General features: G+C 38.2%; 1 protein-coding gene across 1 annotated transcript in view; it reads left to right on the top strand.

Annotated features, from left to right (window-relative positions):
• The window catches only part of GPC6 (glypican 6), a 757595-nt gene extending 744221 nt beyond the window's left edge, over positions 1 to 13374 (top strand). The window contains exon 9 of the mRNA XM_026119440.2: positions 105 to 13374. Within this exon, the coding sequence (XP_025975225.2) occupies positions 105 to 307 (203 nt within the window). The 3' untranslated portion in view covers positions 308 to 13374. The remainder of the gene's footprint in view (positions 1 to 104) is intronic.
• Positions 13375 to 15792: the final 2418 nt, after the last annotated feature.

Here is a 15792-nt window from a genome sequence, read left to right as displayed (position 1 = left end):
TGGGACACCTGGTGTTGGTTCCTTCCTAAGGACAGGAACAGAGAGGAGAGAGCAACACTTTAATGTGGGGCCCTCATGCTGTTTTTCTCCCTTCCTTGTGCCAGGTGATGAAACCAGCGGCTCAGGAAGCGGAAGTGGCTGTACAGATGACATCTGTCCCACCGAGTTTGATTTCATCACGACTGAAGCTCCGTCTGTCGATTCGGACAGGAGGGAGGTGGAGGCCTCGGCCACCCAGCCTAGCCGATCACTGCCTACGTTGCTCGTCATCTTCATCATCCTCGTACTGCAGAGACAGTGGAGATAATCCTGGATCTGGTTGGAGAAACTGTGTTTTAGCTACAAAAACAGCCAACTTTCTTCTTTTCTTATACTCTTAGACAATGGACCATGCCACAAATACTTACAGTTTTCTATGAGAAGAGAGCAGTACTGCAACCTGCTTCCCTTTTTGTTTTCCCAAAGAGTATCAGGTGCCAGACTGAACTGCTTCCTGTTTTTTTCAGATATCTCTGAAGACAATATCCACTCTTGAGATAATTCTTTCTCAAATCTTTATTACAGGAGACTTTCTGAGCTTCATTTCCTTTTATGCTGCAGAAGTAAAAGGATCTTACAGTGTATGTTTTTCTTAACAAAACAAAGAGGGAGAAAGAAACCAGAAAAAGAGTTTTCTTTCTGAATCAGGCCTGACTCAAGGCTGCTGCATTTCAACAGAAAATAAACGAAAATAAAAAGACAAAAAAAGAACAAAAAAATGCAACCATTCTTCACTGGCAGCCAAGTTTCCTTTAGGAACTTCTGTACAATGCTTTAGGTCATCAGAATGATCGTTGCTATTGTAAGGAAGTCTGGATTTTTTCCAACACAAAGAGTATGTCTCAACGGTGAATGTCTTGCACTCCATCTGCCAACCACATCAAATTGGCATGAAGGTAAAGAAGCTGAAAAATAAGTTTATCTTTTAGTATTATAGTAACTTCACTAGCTTCAGAATATCATGTTACAGTTGTTTAGAATTTAAATCTTTATCCCCAGTAAAAAAAAAATGAGTAGTAGCACGATCTCACCTAGCTTCTTTTAGTATTTATCCATGTTATATAATTGGCACAGATTTCCACTTAGCTTCCCATCAACAATGGTGGTGATGCTAAACAACTCTCTTGACAAATCTCCCCTCAAGGGTTCGGACAGAAAATAATCTCTTGTGATATAATCTCTTTCCTTTTGTCACTATTCTGACATCGATTAGAATTTTCTGCTACTATGCTTATTACCCTACCAAGATGGCAATTCTCTAATGGACTAACAACAGCAACTGGATCAATACTGTGTTTCACATTTAACTACATCTTTCATATCACTTAATTTCAGTATCACAAGGATTTCTTCTACAAGGTTCAAAATCAACAAATATGTAGTACTGACATGGAGATTTCTTTCACTTTTTTAGTCTTAGTATGATCATCTATTTTTATATATATAAATATATATAAATCACAGATTTTAACTTCTTAATTACAAGCTCAGGGTTGACACTTCTTTGTAAGGAAAAAAATGTTTGGTCAACCAGCTCTTCTTTTTTTGTGCTGCTCTGAAAAGTAACCCTTTAATGACTGGTGAGCACAAAAATCAATGAAGAGGATTTTTTACATATCCAAGTGTCCATTTCTTAACAGGTTTGTAGAGTGGGAGAGAACACCTGTCTCATATCTGTGCATTTGTGTGGGCATGTGAGTTTGCGTGATAGGCCTAGAGAAGGACACGGAGTTTATTTGTGAGGGCAATTGTACTCTCAGATTGTCCAAGGGTACATTGCTTTAATAATCATTGCCTAAATGAGTATGGTCCTGAGTTTCCCTGATTTGCGTTTGCTTGTAAGACCTGAGGACAGATGCTATTTTAAATCCTGCACAAATGAGTGTCAGCAATTATGTAGACGACAAAACCATCCCTCTTCCATCTGCCTCAGACAAAGGGCTTCTGTGACAATTCCATGTGGTGTTGAAATGATTTGCTAAAAGTTTGTTTCCTGATTCTAATGGGGCCTCTGGAATTGGTACAGACAACACATGAAAACACTGTAAAGCCAACCGATCACATTACAATTTAACAACAGAGCAGGTAGATCATATCCACTGCAATCTCTTTTTCCTTTCAAATTATAATTAGCTATCGATTTAGGCATTAAATTGAAGTAGAAAACACAGAGCACGTTAGGATAAAGTATACTTAAGCACTTTTACCAAAAAGTATTTACAAAATGTCAATATATTATGTCTAATAATAAACAGCATAGGTTTTGAGCCACCTGTATTCCATTCTTTTTTTTCCCCATTTGTTGGCTTACTTCAAAGTAGAATGATCTATTCTTCTTGGCCCAGCTTTGTGTACAGGAGTCACAGGCTAGAGGTTCAGGTCATGCATTTCATACATAGGCCTTAGCCTGCTGCTGTGATGGTTCACTTGAGAGCAGGTTTCGTGACTGAGCATTTCACGTCTCCAGGCAGCTAAACAGTAGCATTTAGGCCAATTCTCACAAGCGCTCTTGGCTGGCCCTGGTACAGGTACCAGGGCAGGTACCAGGCAGAGGATCTTTTCTTTTATTTTTTTTTTCAGAGCTGCATATGCTATTTGCTGTGAGGAGAGCCCTTTAAACTGTCTCCTGGTCCATCTCTTGCTATCCATATACACGGCCTATTTACACTATTCCACTCCAGCAACCTTGTTGCAGGACAGGTTGTGTCATGGTGGTTTTTCCCATTAGGCATTTATTCAGTGGTAATTGATACTATTTCCACCTGCTTGTTCTGGTGCTGCAAGCTTTCTGACAGGTAATGAAATCCAAACCCTCCAAGGCAGGTCCTCCGTTGTGCCTGCTCCGCACTGCTGGTTAAGCAGAAGGGAACAGCTCATGACTCACATGGCCTTTGAATTAGCCTTGGCCTAGGTTAAGGTGATCTGATTACTGTTTTCAGCTGCTGCAACTGAAACGGATGCCCAGTGTGCTCTCAGCTATTTGTAGATGTCCATGGGCAAAGAGTAAGAGGTTGCCTAAGAAACAGAGGGCTTCTGAAGGCTCTTCTCACTCAGGGGGATGTCCCAGCAAGGAACTTGCAGGAGGGGCCCTGCTCTGCCTGAACTGGAACTTAAAAATTTTCAGTGAAACAACAAACCAAACTAACCTCTGCTGAAATGGGATTGTCTCATGGGAGTGCTGTCAGAAATTCATGTCTTCCATATTATTTCTCTCCTTATTTTCCTACTATATTATTTGTCTCCTTATTTTCCTATTATGCACAGTGATGTTTCGTCAGGAGACGGAGATCCTTTTTGCATGAGGTAGTATGCATACATTTCTTTAATAGTCCTTAAAGGTTGAATATTCTCTTCATACATTGCATTTTTCAAAGATTAAGATAGCTATTAAATCTGCAGCACAAACGAAATTGGGAATGAAAGAAAGAAAAGAAAGAACATTTGTGTTCATAAATGCGAGAAGCTACATTATTTTCACCGCTTCTATTTGCATCTGCTTTAGATCTAATAACTCTTCTTCTAAGGTAACTTATATGTGTGCCACAGTTCAAATATTTCTCTTCCGTTAATGGCTGATAAAATAAGAGATGATAAAGAAGACAATTACTTGTTCAGGGAAGAGAGCGTAAACTCTAAGGCAAAGTCCATGGATTGCATAACCCCTTTATGTTGTGCAACACAAAAGTTCTTGGCGTTTTATGCTCTTCTAAAGTGAAGGCTCTTAAAAAGATTAGATACAGTGAATAATGCAATCAGTGCTGTAGGCTCCTATGAGGTATGTCATTTTACCTTTAACTAAGTTTATTTTGCCTTATCCCCAAGTTTTTAGTGTTCAAAATTTTGCAGTTTTTTTCTACTGATGAATCAGTACAACCTGTGGTAACCACAATACAGACCACCTGAACTCTGGTTACATCTTAAGCATCTTAGTGATTTCAGAGAAGACAAACAGAGAGAAGCTGAAAGAGAAGGTAGAGTGTGTCTGCTAAAGGGGAAGAGCAGAGGAACTTGCATGGGGTTCTAGTAAAAGCTGATACATCCCAGTCCCTCAAGAGGCACACGTGGCTACCATCACAAAGCTCTGCCCACATAAGGCTCCTGAAATCTGAGTCTCAGTGATAAAAGTCATCGTAGTTCTGTGTGATTTTTAGGAGGGATCATTCCAGCTGTACATTCCTACAGCTGTGTGAACCAGTTTCATCTGCTTCCATGCAATATGGCTATGAGTTAGAGCTGTTCTTGGGAAGTGGCATACACATGCAGAGTCTCAACAAGCAGCAGTTGTCTTCAGTTTAATAACTGACCCGAAATCATTATCAAATGTAACTATACCTATTCACTGAGAGCTTTTTATTGTTTTAACATGAAAAATAAATTACAGCATTGTTGCAAGTGGTTGGTTTTTTTTTTTTAATTTACTTCCAAAGATAATCCATTAAAACTGAATACAGAAAACTGTAGAATGAGTCTACTGGGAAAATCAAGTTACTACAGATTTCATTATAGAAACAAATGCCTGGGTAGACTTCACATATTAAGAAGAAATCCACATTTCAAGAACTACAAAGCTGGTATTTATTATGTTCACCCACAAATTTTCAAACCTGCCGAATGAGAACAAATAGCATCAACAACAATAGACAGAATATCACATAGAATTGCAAAAGTCCCAATTTCAAAGGTAAATTGAACAGGAAAATGCTAAGACTTAGCTGTAGGGTTGAGAATATGTTGTCAAAATGCTATAGACACAGCAATGCATACTTCCAAGAAAATTAGACCAGGCAATGCACTGAATGGAACAATTTTTCTGTTCCAGATATTCACAGACTATGATGATCATATTAACCTGTGTAATTATGTCCCCTTTTTGAAAAAAAAAGACAATGATAAAGATTGTAGTACCATGGTAATAGGGTAAATAAAAGATAAACAAAATGCTATTAACCATTTTCTCATTATTAAACAGCAGGAGACCTAATCAAGAACTTTGAAATCAATTTTAAAATAAACTTTTAGCAATAGGAAGGAGAGTTGATCTTGAAGTAATTTGGTCAGAACATTTTTAACAATCTGTCATATTCAAATGTTCTGACCAGTATAACGAAACAGTCATTAGAGGATAATTTACCAGTGTAACATGAATTGTTCACTTATTGTACTTGCTACTTTTTCTACTAAACTACATAGCTTCCAATTTTGATTGTGCATTGCATATGACTGTATAACAGTCTTGTGCTTTGCACCTGTGTGAATCCCATCCCCATTGACGTAAAGGGGAGTTTTGTCATTAACTTCAACGGAACAAGGATTTTGATTATATTCATGCAGAGAAAGATAAGCTCTTTCCTCTGGAAGTTGTTCGTATTTGATTTCTTTCTGACTCTGAGTGAAAGGAAAGCAGCAACATTCTCCATAAGAAAGATGACATTAGCATCCTCACCTGCAAGTTTCCAAACTTTACTAGAAAGCAGTTGCAGTCTTCCTGACTGGCTCCCCCAGAGCTGTGGACTCTGGGCTGCCCAGAAGTTGAAGGAAGTCACATAGGTTTATCCATGGCTTAAAGCTGACTCCATTGAAATCAAACCATTTCAAGAAAATGGATCAGTGTTTCAATCAGTTCTTGTTTCAGCTTTCTTCTAATTATGTTGCCTTGATACTTACAGTCTAATATGTGCATGAAGGGCTTTTGTCTCACGATACACTGAATATGATTTTTCTTCTTGTGTATCCTCCTCTATTCTGGCAGCAGGAAATCCGTAAGCCTTTATGCTTTAAGCAATAGGCATCATCCAGTGATGTAGCTTGTTGACTATACTAAAACCAGCCATGTTACCAAAGGAAGTTTCCTCTTACTTGGGAAGGATGAGGGAAAGGGAGTATCTATTCACCACTAATAAAAAAGAAGTATATAATAGCAGCTATTCTCTTAGATATACTATGATCTGTTAGTATCTCTGGAGACCTTTGAAAGCAGAATTTCCACAGAAGACAAATTTATATCCTCTAAATTAATAATCAGTACAATTTCCATTCTTGAAAAAATAGTGAAGTGTACAGCTTTTAGTTCCAAGTGGCAGGGAAGATGGAAAGAAATCGTCCTTCTTTAAAATTAGAGGCTAGTCATTTAGTCGGTTATGCTGCTGTAACTCCTGGAGCTTCCTTTATATCTCTTTTGGGCTTTGCTGAGCTCCCACTCAGATCCTCTGAAACCAAGATCCTTCTGGGAGTGTGAATCCTGTCGGCAGACAGTAGTGTTTGTTCTTCAAAGATGGTTAGAGAGACAGCTGAGCAATGAGTAAGAGAAGCAATGATTTCCTAGTGAAACCTAGCAGATTTATGATGATAAAGGATTTACAATGAATGGGATTGCAGAATATGTGATGGATAGCTAATGCTCCTCACTGCTTTCCAGGTCTTCCTTCTTATCTATTCTCTGTGATTTTTTTTGTGTAATCTAGTTATACTCACACATATAGCAAAGACCCAAATACTGCTTCACAAGTCAATGATATTTCTGCAGTCTGATAGGTCTCTCTCTCTTCTTCTTTTCCAGGTACTTTGTTTGATTCTGTATCTTTCAATATGTGAGGAAGAACTTACTATATGAAACAGAACTCTGTGCATCAGTAGTCCTTATTCTTAAAAATATGAATTATTTAAACACAAAAGACCATCATATCTCTTAAAGAAGGACTCTTCTCCACTGCGCATCTAGTCAGTTTTCTTGTTAAGCCTAAAGAGGTCTTTCACATGGGCTCGGGGATAACACGACTTCCCATTGTTGAACCAAGGTTTAGCAGAGAATTGAACCTCCCATGTTCCACTAAACACCCCAAGCAGAACATTCTAGGTGAACAGTGGTATTTCTTCCCTCTCCTCCTCTCACTCTTCACCTCAAAGTACCATCCTGTGTCTGAAAAATCTTTCAAAATGAATGTTTCATCAAAGCTAGTGCATTCCAGCCAAAAGATCCTTTTTGACCATTGGTGTTTTCTGACGGTAAACATTTCTGACTAAAACTTCCTATCTGCCTCTGCACCTCCCATGTGCCACACATCCTGTCTGTCTTTGGGTCACCCGAGTCCCTGTGACCACGTTCTTCGCTAGGCTTAACTGTCTTCTCAGGCACTTCAAGCTGACTGGACTTTCTGTCTCCCTTCCCAAGAGCTCTATGTCTGTGGAAGCCCGGTTCATACTTCTTTTTTCAGAGGATATAACAACAAAGAGATTTGGTCCACTTATTCTTGTTTTGTCAGGCTTTATCAGGCCCTACCTTTAGCCTTTATTCTCTATTCTAAATATGTACTTCTGTGTGTGTTCTTGACCATCTGTTGTAAATCATGATGACTATTCTTCAATCTAATGCATTATTAGAGCTTAGAGACTACATTTTGACTCACTCATTCTGTGGTGGCAAAATTTTCTTTCTTCCTTGTGACTAAAGCATACAGTTTGAGTTTTGTTATTTTCTCTTGTGCTGAGGAGTCAGCAAAGCCAAAGAGGGATTTTGAAAATTTGTGAGGGATTTCGAGAATTTTCTATAATAAGATTAACTCATCAGGTAGCAACATCAGTAAATATTTCATATCAGTTCTGTATTTGGTAGTTTTGACACTTGGGGCTGTATTTTTTTTCATTTTATTTTGACATTCTGGTCTTCATTTGATTTACTTTCACATTAGCTATGCGTATATTACATTATATGCATGCAGTGTAATTATAGATGAACTGTTTCAGTCTTTAGATAAAGCAAATTTCAAGTAGTCAGCTGATCTTAGTCTGTTCATATCAGCTACCGAGTGATGAACACTCTTAAAAATCTGTCCAAAGAAGAGAAGTTTGAGAAGTTCAGATCTTAGCTTTATGCTATTTGTTGAGTTTGAGGCTGCAAGAATATTTTCTAAATAATGTGTGCATATGTGCACGTACTGGGAGGGAAGGGATCACTTTCACCTTCAAAGCACTCTGAAGCTTCCTTCCAGCTTTTGTCTAATCTGAACACAAATATGCAAACAAAGACTTTGCATTCTGATGTGTAGGGATATCAAACTGCATAAAGTTGTGGACATTTATATACAGACTTCTCCCAGATTACTTTGTTTTGTTGGTAAGCAATATCACTCAATATCCACTAGCAGCTTTGTTGCATTTAGCAGATTCAAAGAAAGTGTGTTGCTTAAGGAGGTCAGATGTCTTGATTTGGGTATCAATTGACATTTATATTTGCTTGTTAAACTTTTACGACTCTAGACATATGAACATTGCTTGAAAGCATGCAAATTGTTAGCTCCAGTTTTGATGCTGTATTTCTGTATTAGTATTTAACATAGTTAAATGTGAATTGATAGTGAAGATGTTTGGTTGCAAGTCAAGGTTAGAATAGAATTAACAGAAATAGGGTTGGGTTGAAAAAGTCTTATTAAACCTGCTGTTCTAGAGAACCAGTTTTAACATTTCAGCCTAATCTGAGACAAAGACAACAACAGGTCTTGTTTATAGATCGTACCTGAAACTAAACGATACAGCTTCAGTTTTGGGAGAGTTCCCATCAAAATAAAAATTAAAAAAAAAGTTCTCCCATCTCTATATACTCTATTTAGCAGTGTATAGCAGTGTATATATGCATAGCAGTGTAGCAAGGCGGAGTCTGAACTTTTAAGGAAAAGATTCTTTATGACTTTATAACTCCAGAAAAGCAATGTACCATGGAGAGAAATAGAAAAATATATAAAAATGTTTTGATACGTTCCTGAAATAGGTTTCACAGAGCCCAATATTTTTTGTGTAAAATGCCTTAAATCACTTTCTGTAGGGCTAATGCAATTGAATTTGTTTCTGTATATAGCCTTTTATGATAATTACTTCGGATGCAACACTAAACTTTCCTTTCCACTACAATCTTACACAGCCTTAGGATTCCTAACTACAATAGATGGACCATGGAAGCTCTGCTTTATTAGCTGTAAATGCACTTTCAGTCCAGCTTACGCTTAGAGGTTGAAAGTGAGAAGAGGTGGTGGTGCCGAAAGCACTGAGACCTACCTGACAGGCCATCCCTAAGTTCTCTCAGGCTTGAAATCCTCTCCTGCTGACTCCTTATCCTTTCACCCCATTTGTCTTCACGAAAACCATCTGTGTCTTAGGGCCTAGAGTCATCCCACCTAGCACTAGGCACGTCAGTGAGCACCTCGCTCAGCAGGGAGGTCTTTCTCAGTCTCTGCAGATACTCAAAAGAAATAGGCACTGCCAAATCTGGACTGTTCTTGAGAAGGGACCTATTTTTTCTTCCCCACGCAGGCAGCCTGGAATGACAAAGCCTGTAATTTAGGCATCTCACTTAAGTGCCTGTAGTTAGATGCCAGCGATGAGATTGGGGGATCCAGGCTTAGCCCAGACTGTTTCCTGTCCTGCTCCTTGTCTGCACAATGGTGTTTCGTCTTGATGTCATCACTGGAGTGAGGAGTTGAGGGGGAGTGTGGGGAAGTCATGGTATAACGACTCTTTCATTTCCTGGCCGAACCAATCCTGATGTAACTAGATGTACAGCTCAGTCTGCGCTGGTTGTTATGAATTCCGTGTATTGCTATTACATCTGCAGTCTTTATAAGACATCTGAATCTGTCAACTTTCCTAGCTACGAACATGCAACACAGCTGCCTTCAACCCTGTATGCACAAGGGGTTGGGGCTCAAAATGATCTCTCCTGAAACCCCACATGCCTTTCACAGGCTGGTGAAAGCTGTGCACAGGGCTCAGGCCAGCTCAGAGAGTTAGCAAAGAGTAAGGTACCAGCACTGAAGGACAGAAAGGAGATTAATATAGTGCCTCACGAGTGAGAACTGCGATAAAGATACCCTTCAGGTTTAACCATTAATGCACTTAGTCATTTGTCAAACTCAGCCCTTACTGCTTCAACAAAAGGAAAATGCACATTTTCTAAGAGGTCAGTAGAGGAAGAAGGCTGATATTCACTAGATAGTACTGACAAACCTCTAATACACCTCATTCAAAATAGCTGATTGTTATGACATAAAATACCTTCAAAAACCTGAAAATAACTAAGTGCAACTTCCTCTGTACCTCCTGCCAACTCTTGGGACTCCATAATGAGGAAATACTTTTTCTTTCCCCTACCCTGCTGTTTTGGGGTTGGGACTTAACATGCAGCAGAGACCAGAAGTCCAAGCTGTAAAGCATTCTGCTTCTGACTTTCTAAGTCTCCTGCTCTTGCGCTATTTTCCTTTTTGTATTTCTGAGAACGGCACACGTGTGTAGTATATGTGAGCATGCACATCTCTCCCTATACACACATTTATTTACACATACAGCCACACACAGATGTCTAACATACATACAGCCACAAACCAGTAAATTTCAAGTGCATACACTACAAAAGGATTATTGTATCGGAAGGACTCCACTTACTACAGTGCTTGACACAGACTTGAACAGCACAATCCCAGGCTGGGACTTCTGCTTTAGAGATGATTATAACTTGGGTCTCTATAAATGTTTTTGCAATTTTCTGAAATAGCTGTGGAAAAGGGTGAGTCCACAGATATGATTTCACAACACCTGCTAATGCTAGTAAAGAAACAATAAAAAAAAGAGAACCATACAGATAAAAACAGCAATTTAGATGGTATCTCATTCTTAATATTTTGGGGCTCTGCTGCTATGAATTTGGTTATTTCTTGCTCTTGATCTGAACATGAGAAAAACCTTTAAAAGCTCACCAAGCCTTTCAGGATCCCTGTCTCCTTCCCACTTTCAGACTACCATAATTGCTAAATGATGACTTTTCTATATTCATGAAAATATATCCTTCAGAAGTGAAGAGGGTAAAATACTGATCAGAATTCTCATCCTGTTTTCATTTTTTTAAGATGAGATTCATAATACACAGGAGAGTATCTCATTTCTAATGGCATCATCTGGCCCCCCCTTAACTGAATTACAGATTTATAATCATACTGCCACTGTCCATCATCCAAGAACTACATGACACAACAACACACAATGGATTACCTCTGCAGCTACTGGATCTTTTTCATCACATTCTTCCCCAACACTTTGCTTCACGGAGTTTTGATTAGTAGAAATGCATTCAGAATCCCCTGTGGAGAGAAAGAAGGGAAGTTTTTGACATTTTCAAGACAATTTCAGATGGTTCTGTTTGGCCCATTGCTTTTCCATTTACCCATGAGTCTTTACTAAGTCCAGGGCACAACAGTTAATGTGGTTTTCACAGAGCAGTGTTCAGTAATGTAAATATCATTTCTTCCCTCAAGCCTTAGACAGAATTCTGTGTTACTTAAGCTTGCTTCTTCCATGATTTGTCATGTCAATGATATTAAAGCTGATATTTGGAAACCATAGAACAGCCAGACCATAAACTGCTGTGTTCCTGTCCATTAGTAAGAAAAGTTTGACTGCAGGGATATTTTGTTGGAAGGGTTGTATTAACAGTCATTTACATACATATATATATATATATATTTGTAGTGCTGCACCTGCTTCTTTCATGTACCTTGAAATTACTACCAGATAATGAATGACCTCCTATTAAACTCATATTTTGTAACTGCATCTTCTTGAAATATAGGCATTAGAAGATCTTGCTGCTCTGCCAAGGTATTTTTGCCTGGTACAATATTGTGTTACTAGACAAAGGCATTTGATAAAGGCCATACATTTTATTTTCTAAATCAATACTTTCTTTTGCTGCCTGTTGAAAAAAAATCTTTTTAGTGCTTACAACACATTTGAGAGTTAGAGTAGGATTGTAATATTCAGTAACAGACTGAGACAATAACTAGCATTTTTAAAGATTGATTTTATTTGCCTTGCCTTTTGCCTGCAAATGTTATCCACATAATGCTTTTCAGACAGATCGTACCTTGTTAGTTTCCCTGCTTCATAGTATACATATATTAATGAATACGTATTTTCATTGACAACAGTGTAAGGCAAGTTATTTCTCTCAGTGTTATTCTACTGTTTATTCATGTGCATATTTTAAATTTGCAATGGCTTGTTGTAAAGTCTAATTGATTGTCACTGATTACTAGCCAAAGCTTTGCTTTCTTTAAGACAGCATTACATAAAATCCTGATCATTACATACAAGTTTAATTCTGACTATTAGACATTAAGGATATTCTTCTCAAAATCAAAGAAAACTCTGTGACTGCCAGTTTATTTCCACAAAGACACTTTGTTGAAAATATTAGAAAACACCTTGTTTCCAGTTGTCTTTACTGTGAGAAATAGAGAGACTTTCCTCCATTAAACAAGAAGGTATATTAGACTATGTATTAATCTTGCCATAACTGGACTGGTAAAGCATTAAAAAATGGAATTCATGATTAACTAAGTCTCCATAGCAATATCTCACCCAAAAAGATCTGATTGCTTGTCAGGAAAGTCACACAAAGTCATATGCAGACCATCTACTATAGGCATCCAGTTGCAGCTACTACTGTGGCATACAATGTCAAGAGAGCAATGAGCAAATCCAACTAGCTACTGCCTAATGCCATGAGAACTTGACTGCCTATACACTCATCAAACAGAAATAAGGAAACATATTCCGTCCACCTGCTGTAGGAGCATAAATTACACGTTGCGCCAACTTCTCTCTGTTGACAGTACAGAGAAGCCTTGGTCTAGCCACACAGTATAAGTGGTGTGAATGATCCGTAACTATCTCCAGCTTAGAAACTTTTACAGACACACACAATGCCCTAGTAGATGGTCTGCATGTAGCCCATTAATATTGAGTTAAGTATTGAGGGTATGTGATCAGTAGCAGTCATTTCTGGTGAGGTAACTATCCCCATGGTTTGCGGATACGGACTCCATAATATGACTTCTCCTTTCAATCCAAAGTTTAAAAATGTGACAGTAATGTGGACAACATAATTTCAGCTGTGTGAGGACTATGCAATGGAGGATCAGAAATGCCTTCCCCAGCCTCTCTGGCCCTCCTTCCATTGAAGCTAGTGAGAGTTTGCCATTGACTCCAGTATGAGAAGAAGCATATCCAAAAAGTTTGATACTAACCATTTAAATTTTGTGCTTGTAGCCTCAGTGTCTACTTATCAAACAACACTGATGACACTTACTTTATTAGTTCATAATTATAATAGTAATAAAGTGTGGGGCAATCTTTTACACTGTTGCTAATATATTCAGTACTGTATGTATATATACTTGACACCTCAGTGAAGACTTTGACATGCCTTATTCATTCTAGTTATTTTTATGGTATTGGTTTTGTTAGATTGCTTTACCATATAAAGAATAAAACTATAACTGCTCTGACTTAAAACTGTCCAATTCATTTTTATCCAAGGTGTGTTAAACCAATCTATCCTTGTTCATCAGTTCTTCTCGTTTAGCCTTATCACCCTTCACTCACACCATGAAGGCAATGTGCATTGGTGGTTTGAAAACAGGGATTTGGTATTCTCTGATGGACTACAATAAATATCTGCAGTAAGTACATGCTTTGTGTCTTGTGGTTTCTTAGCTGTAAAATGAAATGTACCCTCTACAGGCCAGCAATGTTAACCCCATGATTGCCAGCTGCTGTCACAAGGTAAGATGAATCTAAAATAATTCATGAGGACTTCATTCTACAGCATTTTTTTCCAGTTATATTTATGTGTAAAGGATGTTCCTCTAAAATCTGTCAGAGAGCTGAAGAACCTTGTGGAAGTGTCAAAAGTCATGACATCTGAGGATGAAATTTCAGGCAATACTTATTTATTCAATTATTCTCTTACATAAGATGAGAGCTCTCTGGGACTATATGTAAAATAGTTTTTAAAATGACACTCACAATTGTAATTTTCACTTGCTTGTTAATTCTGAGTCAGATTGAGAGCTCATGTAATGGTGGCATGTTATTCCATCTGTTGAATCATAATAAACACCATCTTTTTATGTAAGGGTGTCTGTGATATAGGGAGTCTTAGAATGTAAATGAATCTTATTCCTTAAGAAATGGGGAATTTGGCCCAAAGAAGGGTTTGTTTCTTCATTTTAATTTATTTGACCCTTTCTAATTACTGCAATGGACTCTAAGATCTAAGTGTTTAAACTATAGATACAGCCACCTTAAAATTCTCCTGTTGATTCAGTTCTAAGTTTAAGGGCTTTGTTCAGTTGCCTACATATTGGTCTGGTGCCATCTGAGATGTGTCGCATTTGCACAGAGCCATTAGATGTAACACAGGACCTACAGAAGACCTGCACCCTTCTGGGTTGGCAGCTGGACATTAGGCAGGATGGTTTCGAGAATCTTACATGCAGCTAAGATGCCTATGGCAAGGGAGCAGAATCAGTTTCCTAAATTTGGGTGAGCTGAATCCCACCCTTACCTGGTACACACCTAGATTTAGGTGAACTGAACCTCGCCATGGGATGGGATATAGTTGTCTAAATATAGGCATCTAGTGCCATTTTTGATACTGTATGGCTCAATTCAGTTGCCTGCTGAACGTGTTGTACATTGTATGTTTACACCCTGTAGTCCCATGCATTCATCCAGGATTTTCTAAGGTATCTCAAAAGGCATTAGACACCTTTGGGGGGGTCATTGAATCAAGGCTTCTATTGCGTTCCTGATACCTGTATGTATCGGGGTCTGCAGATCTGCTGCAGAGCAGTGGGAAACCTATGCCTTCCTGGGGCAGGGGCTGGAGACAGTAGCTGGCACGACCAGCCTTCTCAAATGGCCCTGTATTACCCAACTATGGGGACCCACACTGTGCGCCTAAGATAGATAAAATGAACTACCCTCTGGGGGTCTGTCAGCGAATTTAGAGAGACAGTAATAGTGAAAGAATCATTTGAGCTGGATTGCAAACGCACTCACTTGATTAGACCTGATCCCTGTACTCCCCATTCTAAGCACAAACCTGAGTTTTCAAAAAAGAAAAAAAAGAAAAAGAAAAGTATTTTTGCAGTTTTCATGTTTTTCATGTTCTGAAAATTCCAGGCTCTAATAATTTTGCAGTATTCATTGTTTTCTTAAAGCAAGGCAAACCTTTCTGTGCATGATTCATGCTCTACAAGGAGGAAAAAACAATTGCTTATTGGAGAACAGCTTAGTGGAAGCATCAGTTTAAAATTCTACTGGTTGCCTGAAGAGACATTAACTGCAACAGTGGAAAGATTCTGTGAATCATGGAAAAATTGAGATTTAATAACTCCTATTAATTATTATTCTTTTCTCATGCACCTTGCACAAGGTTCTATTAATTAATGATGCCTTGCTTGAAATCATGCTGGAACAGAATGAAAATGTGAATTGCTAGAGATTTAATTCAGTTAAGTGTCCAAAATGTAACTGCCTATTCCAACACTCCTGAACCTCTTCAGTCTAGAAATACTATGAAGACAATTTTCTCTGCCAGATTTCTGATATTCGTTTCATGACTGTATGAAAGATCGCAAGTCTATTATGATATTTTTGACTCATCATCATGCAAATAAAATTCAAGGAGAATGGAATGTGGAAAGTATTTCAAAAAACTGAAAACAGAATTAGCTAACTTTGAAAACAACAGATGTTTTTAATTGAACGGAGAGTAAATGTTCTGGCCTGTTCTTTTACCTCTTAGAGAAGATACTTGAAAACCAGCTTTTACCACTGAAATGATATTGATATACTAGATCCTGGGGATTTACTAACTTTATCAGCATGCTATTGTTTTAATACACTATTGAGTGTAATATCATA

This window comes from Dromaius novaehollandiae, chromosome 1 (genome assembly GCF_036370855.1).
Source record: "Dromaius novaehollandiae isolate bDroNov1 chromosome 1, bDroNov1.hap1, whole genome shotgun sequence".
Taxonomy (NCBI): Eukaryota; Metazoa; Chordata; class Aves; order Casuariiformes; family Dromaiidae; genus Dromaius; species Dromaius novaehollandiae.
This window is presented reverse-complemented; position numbering and strand designations above follow the sequence as displayed.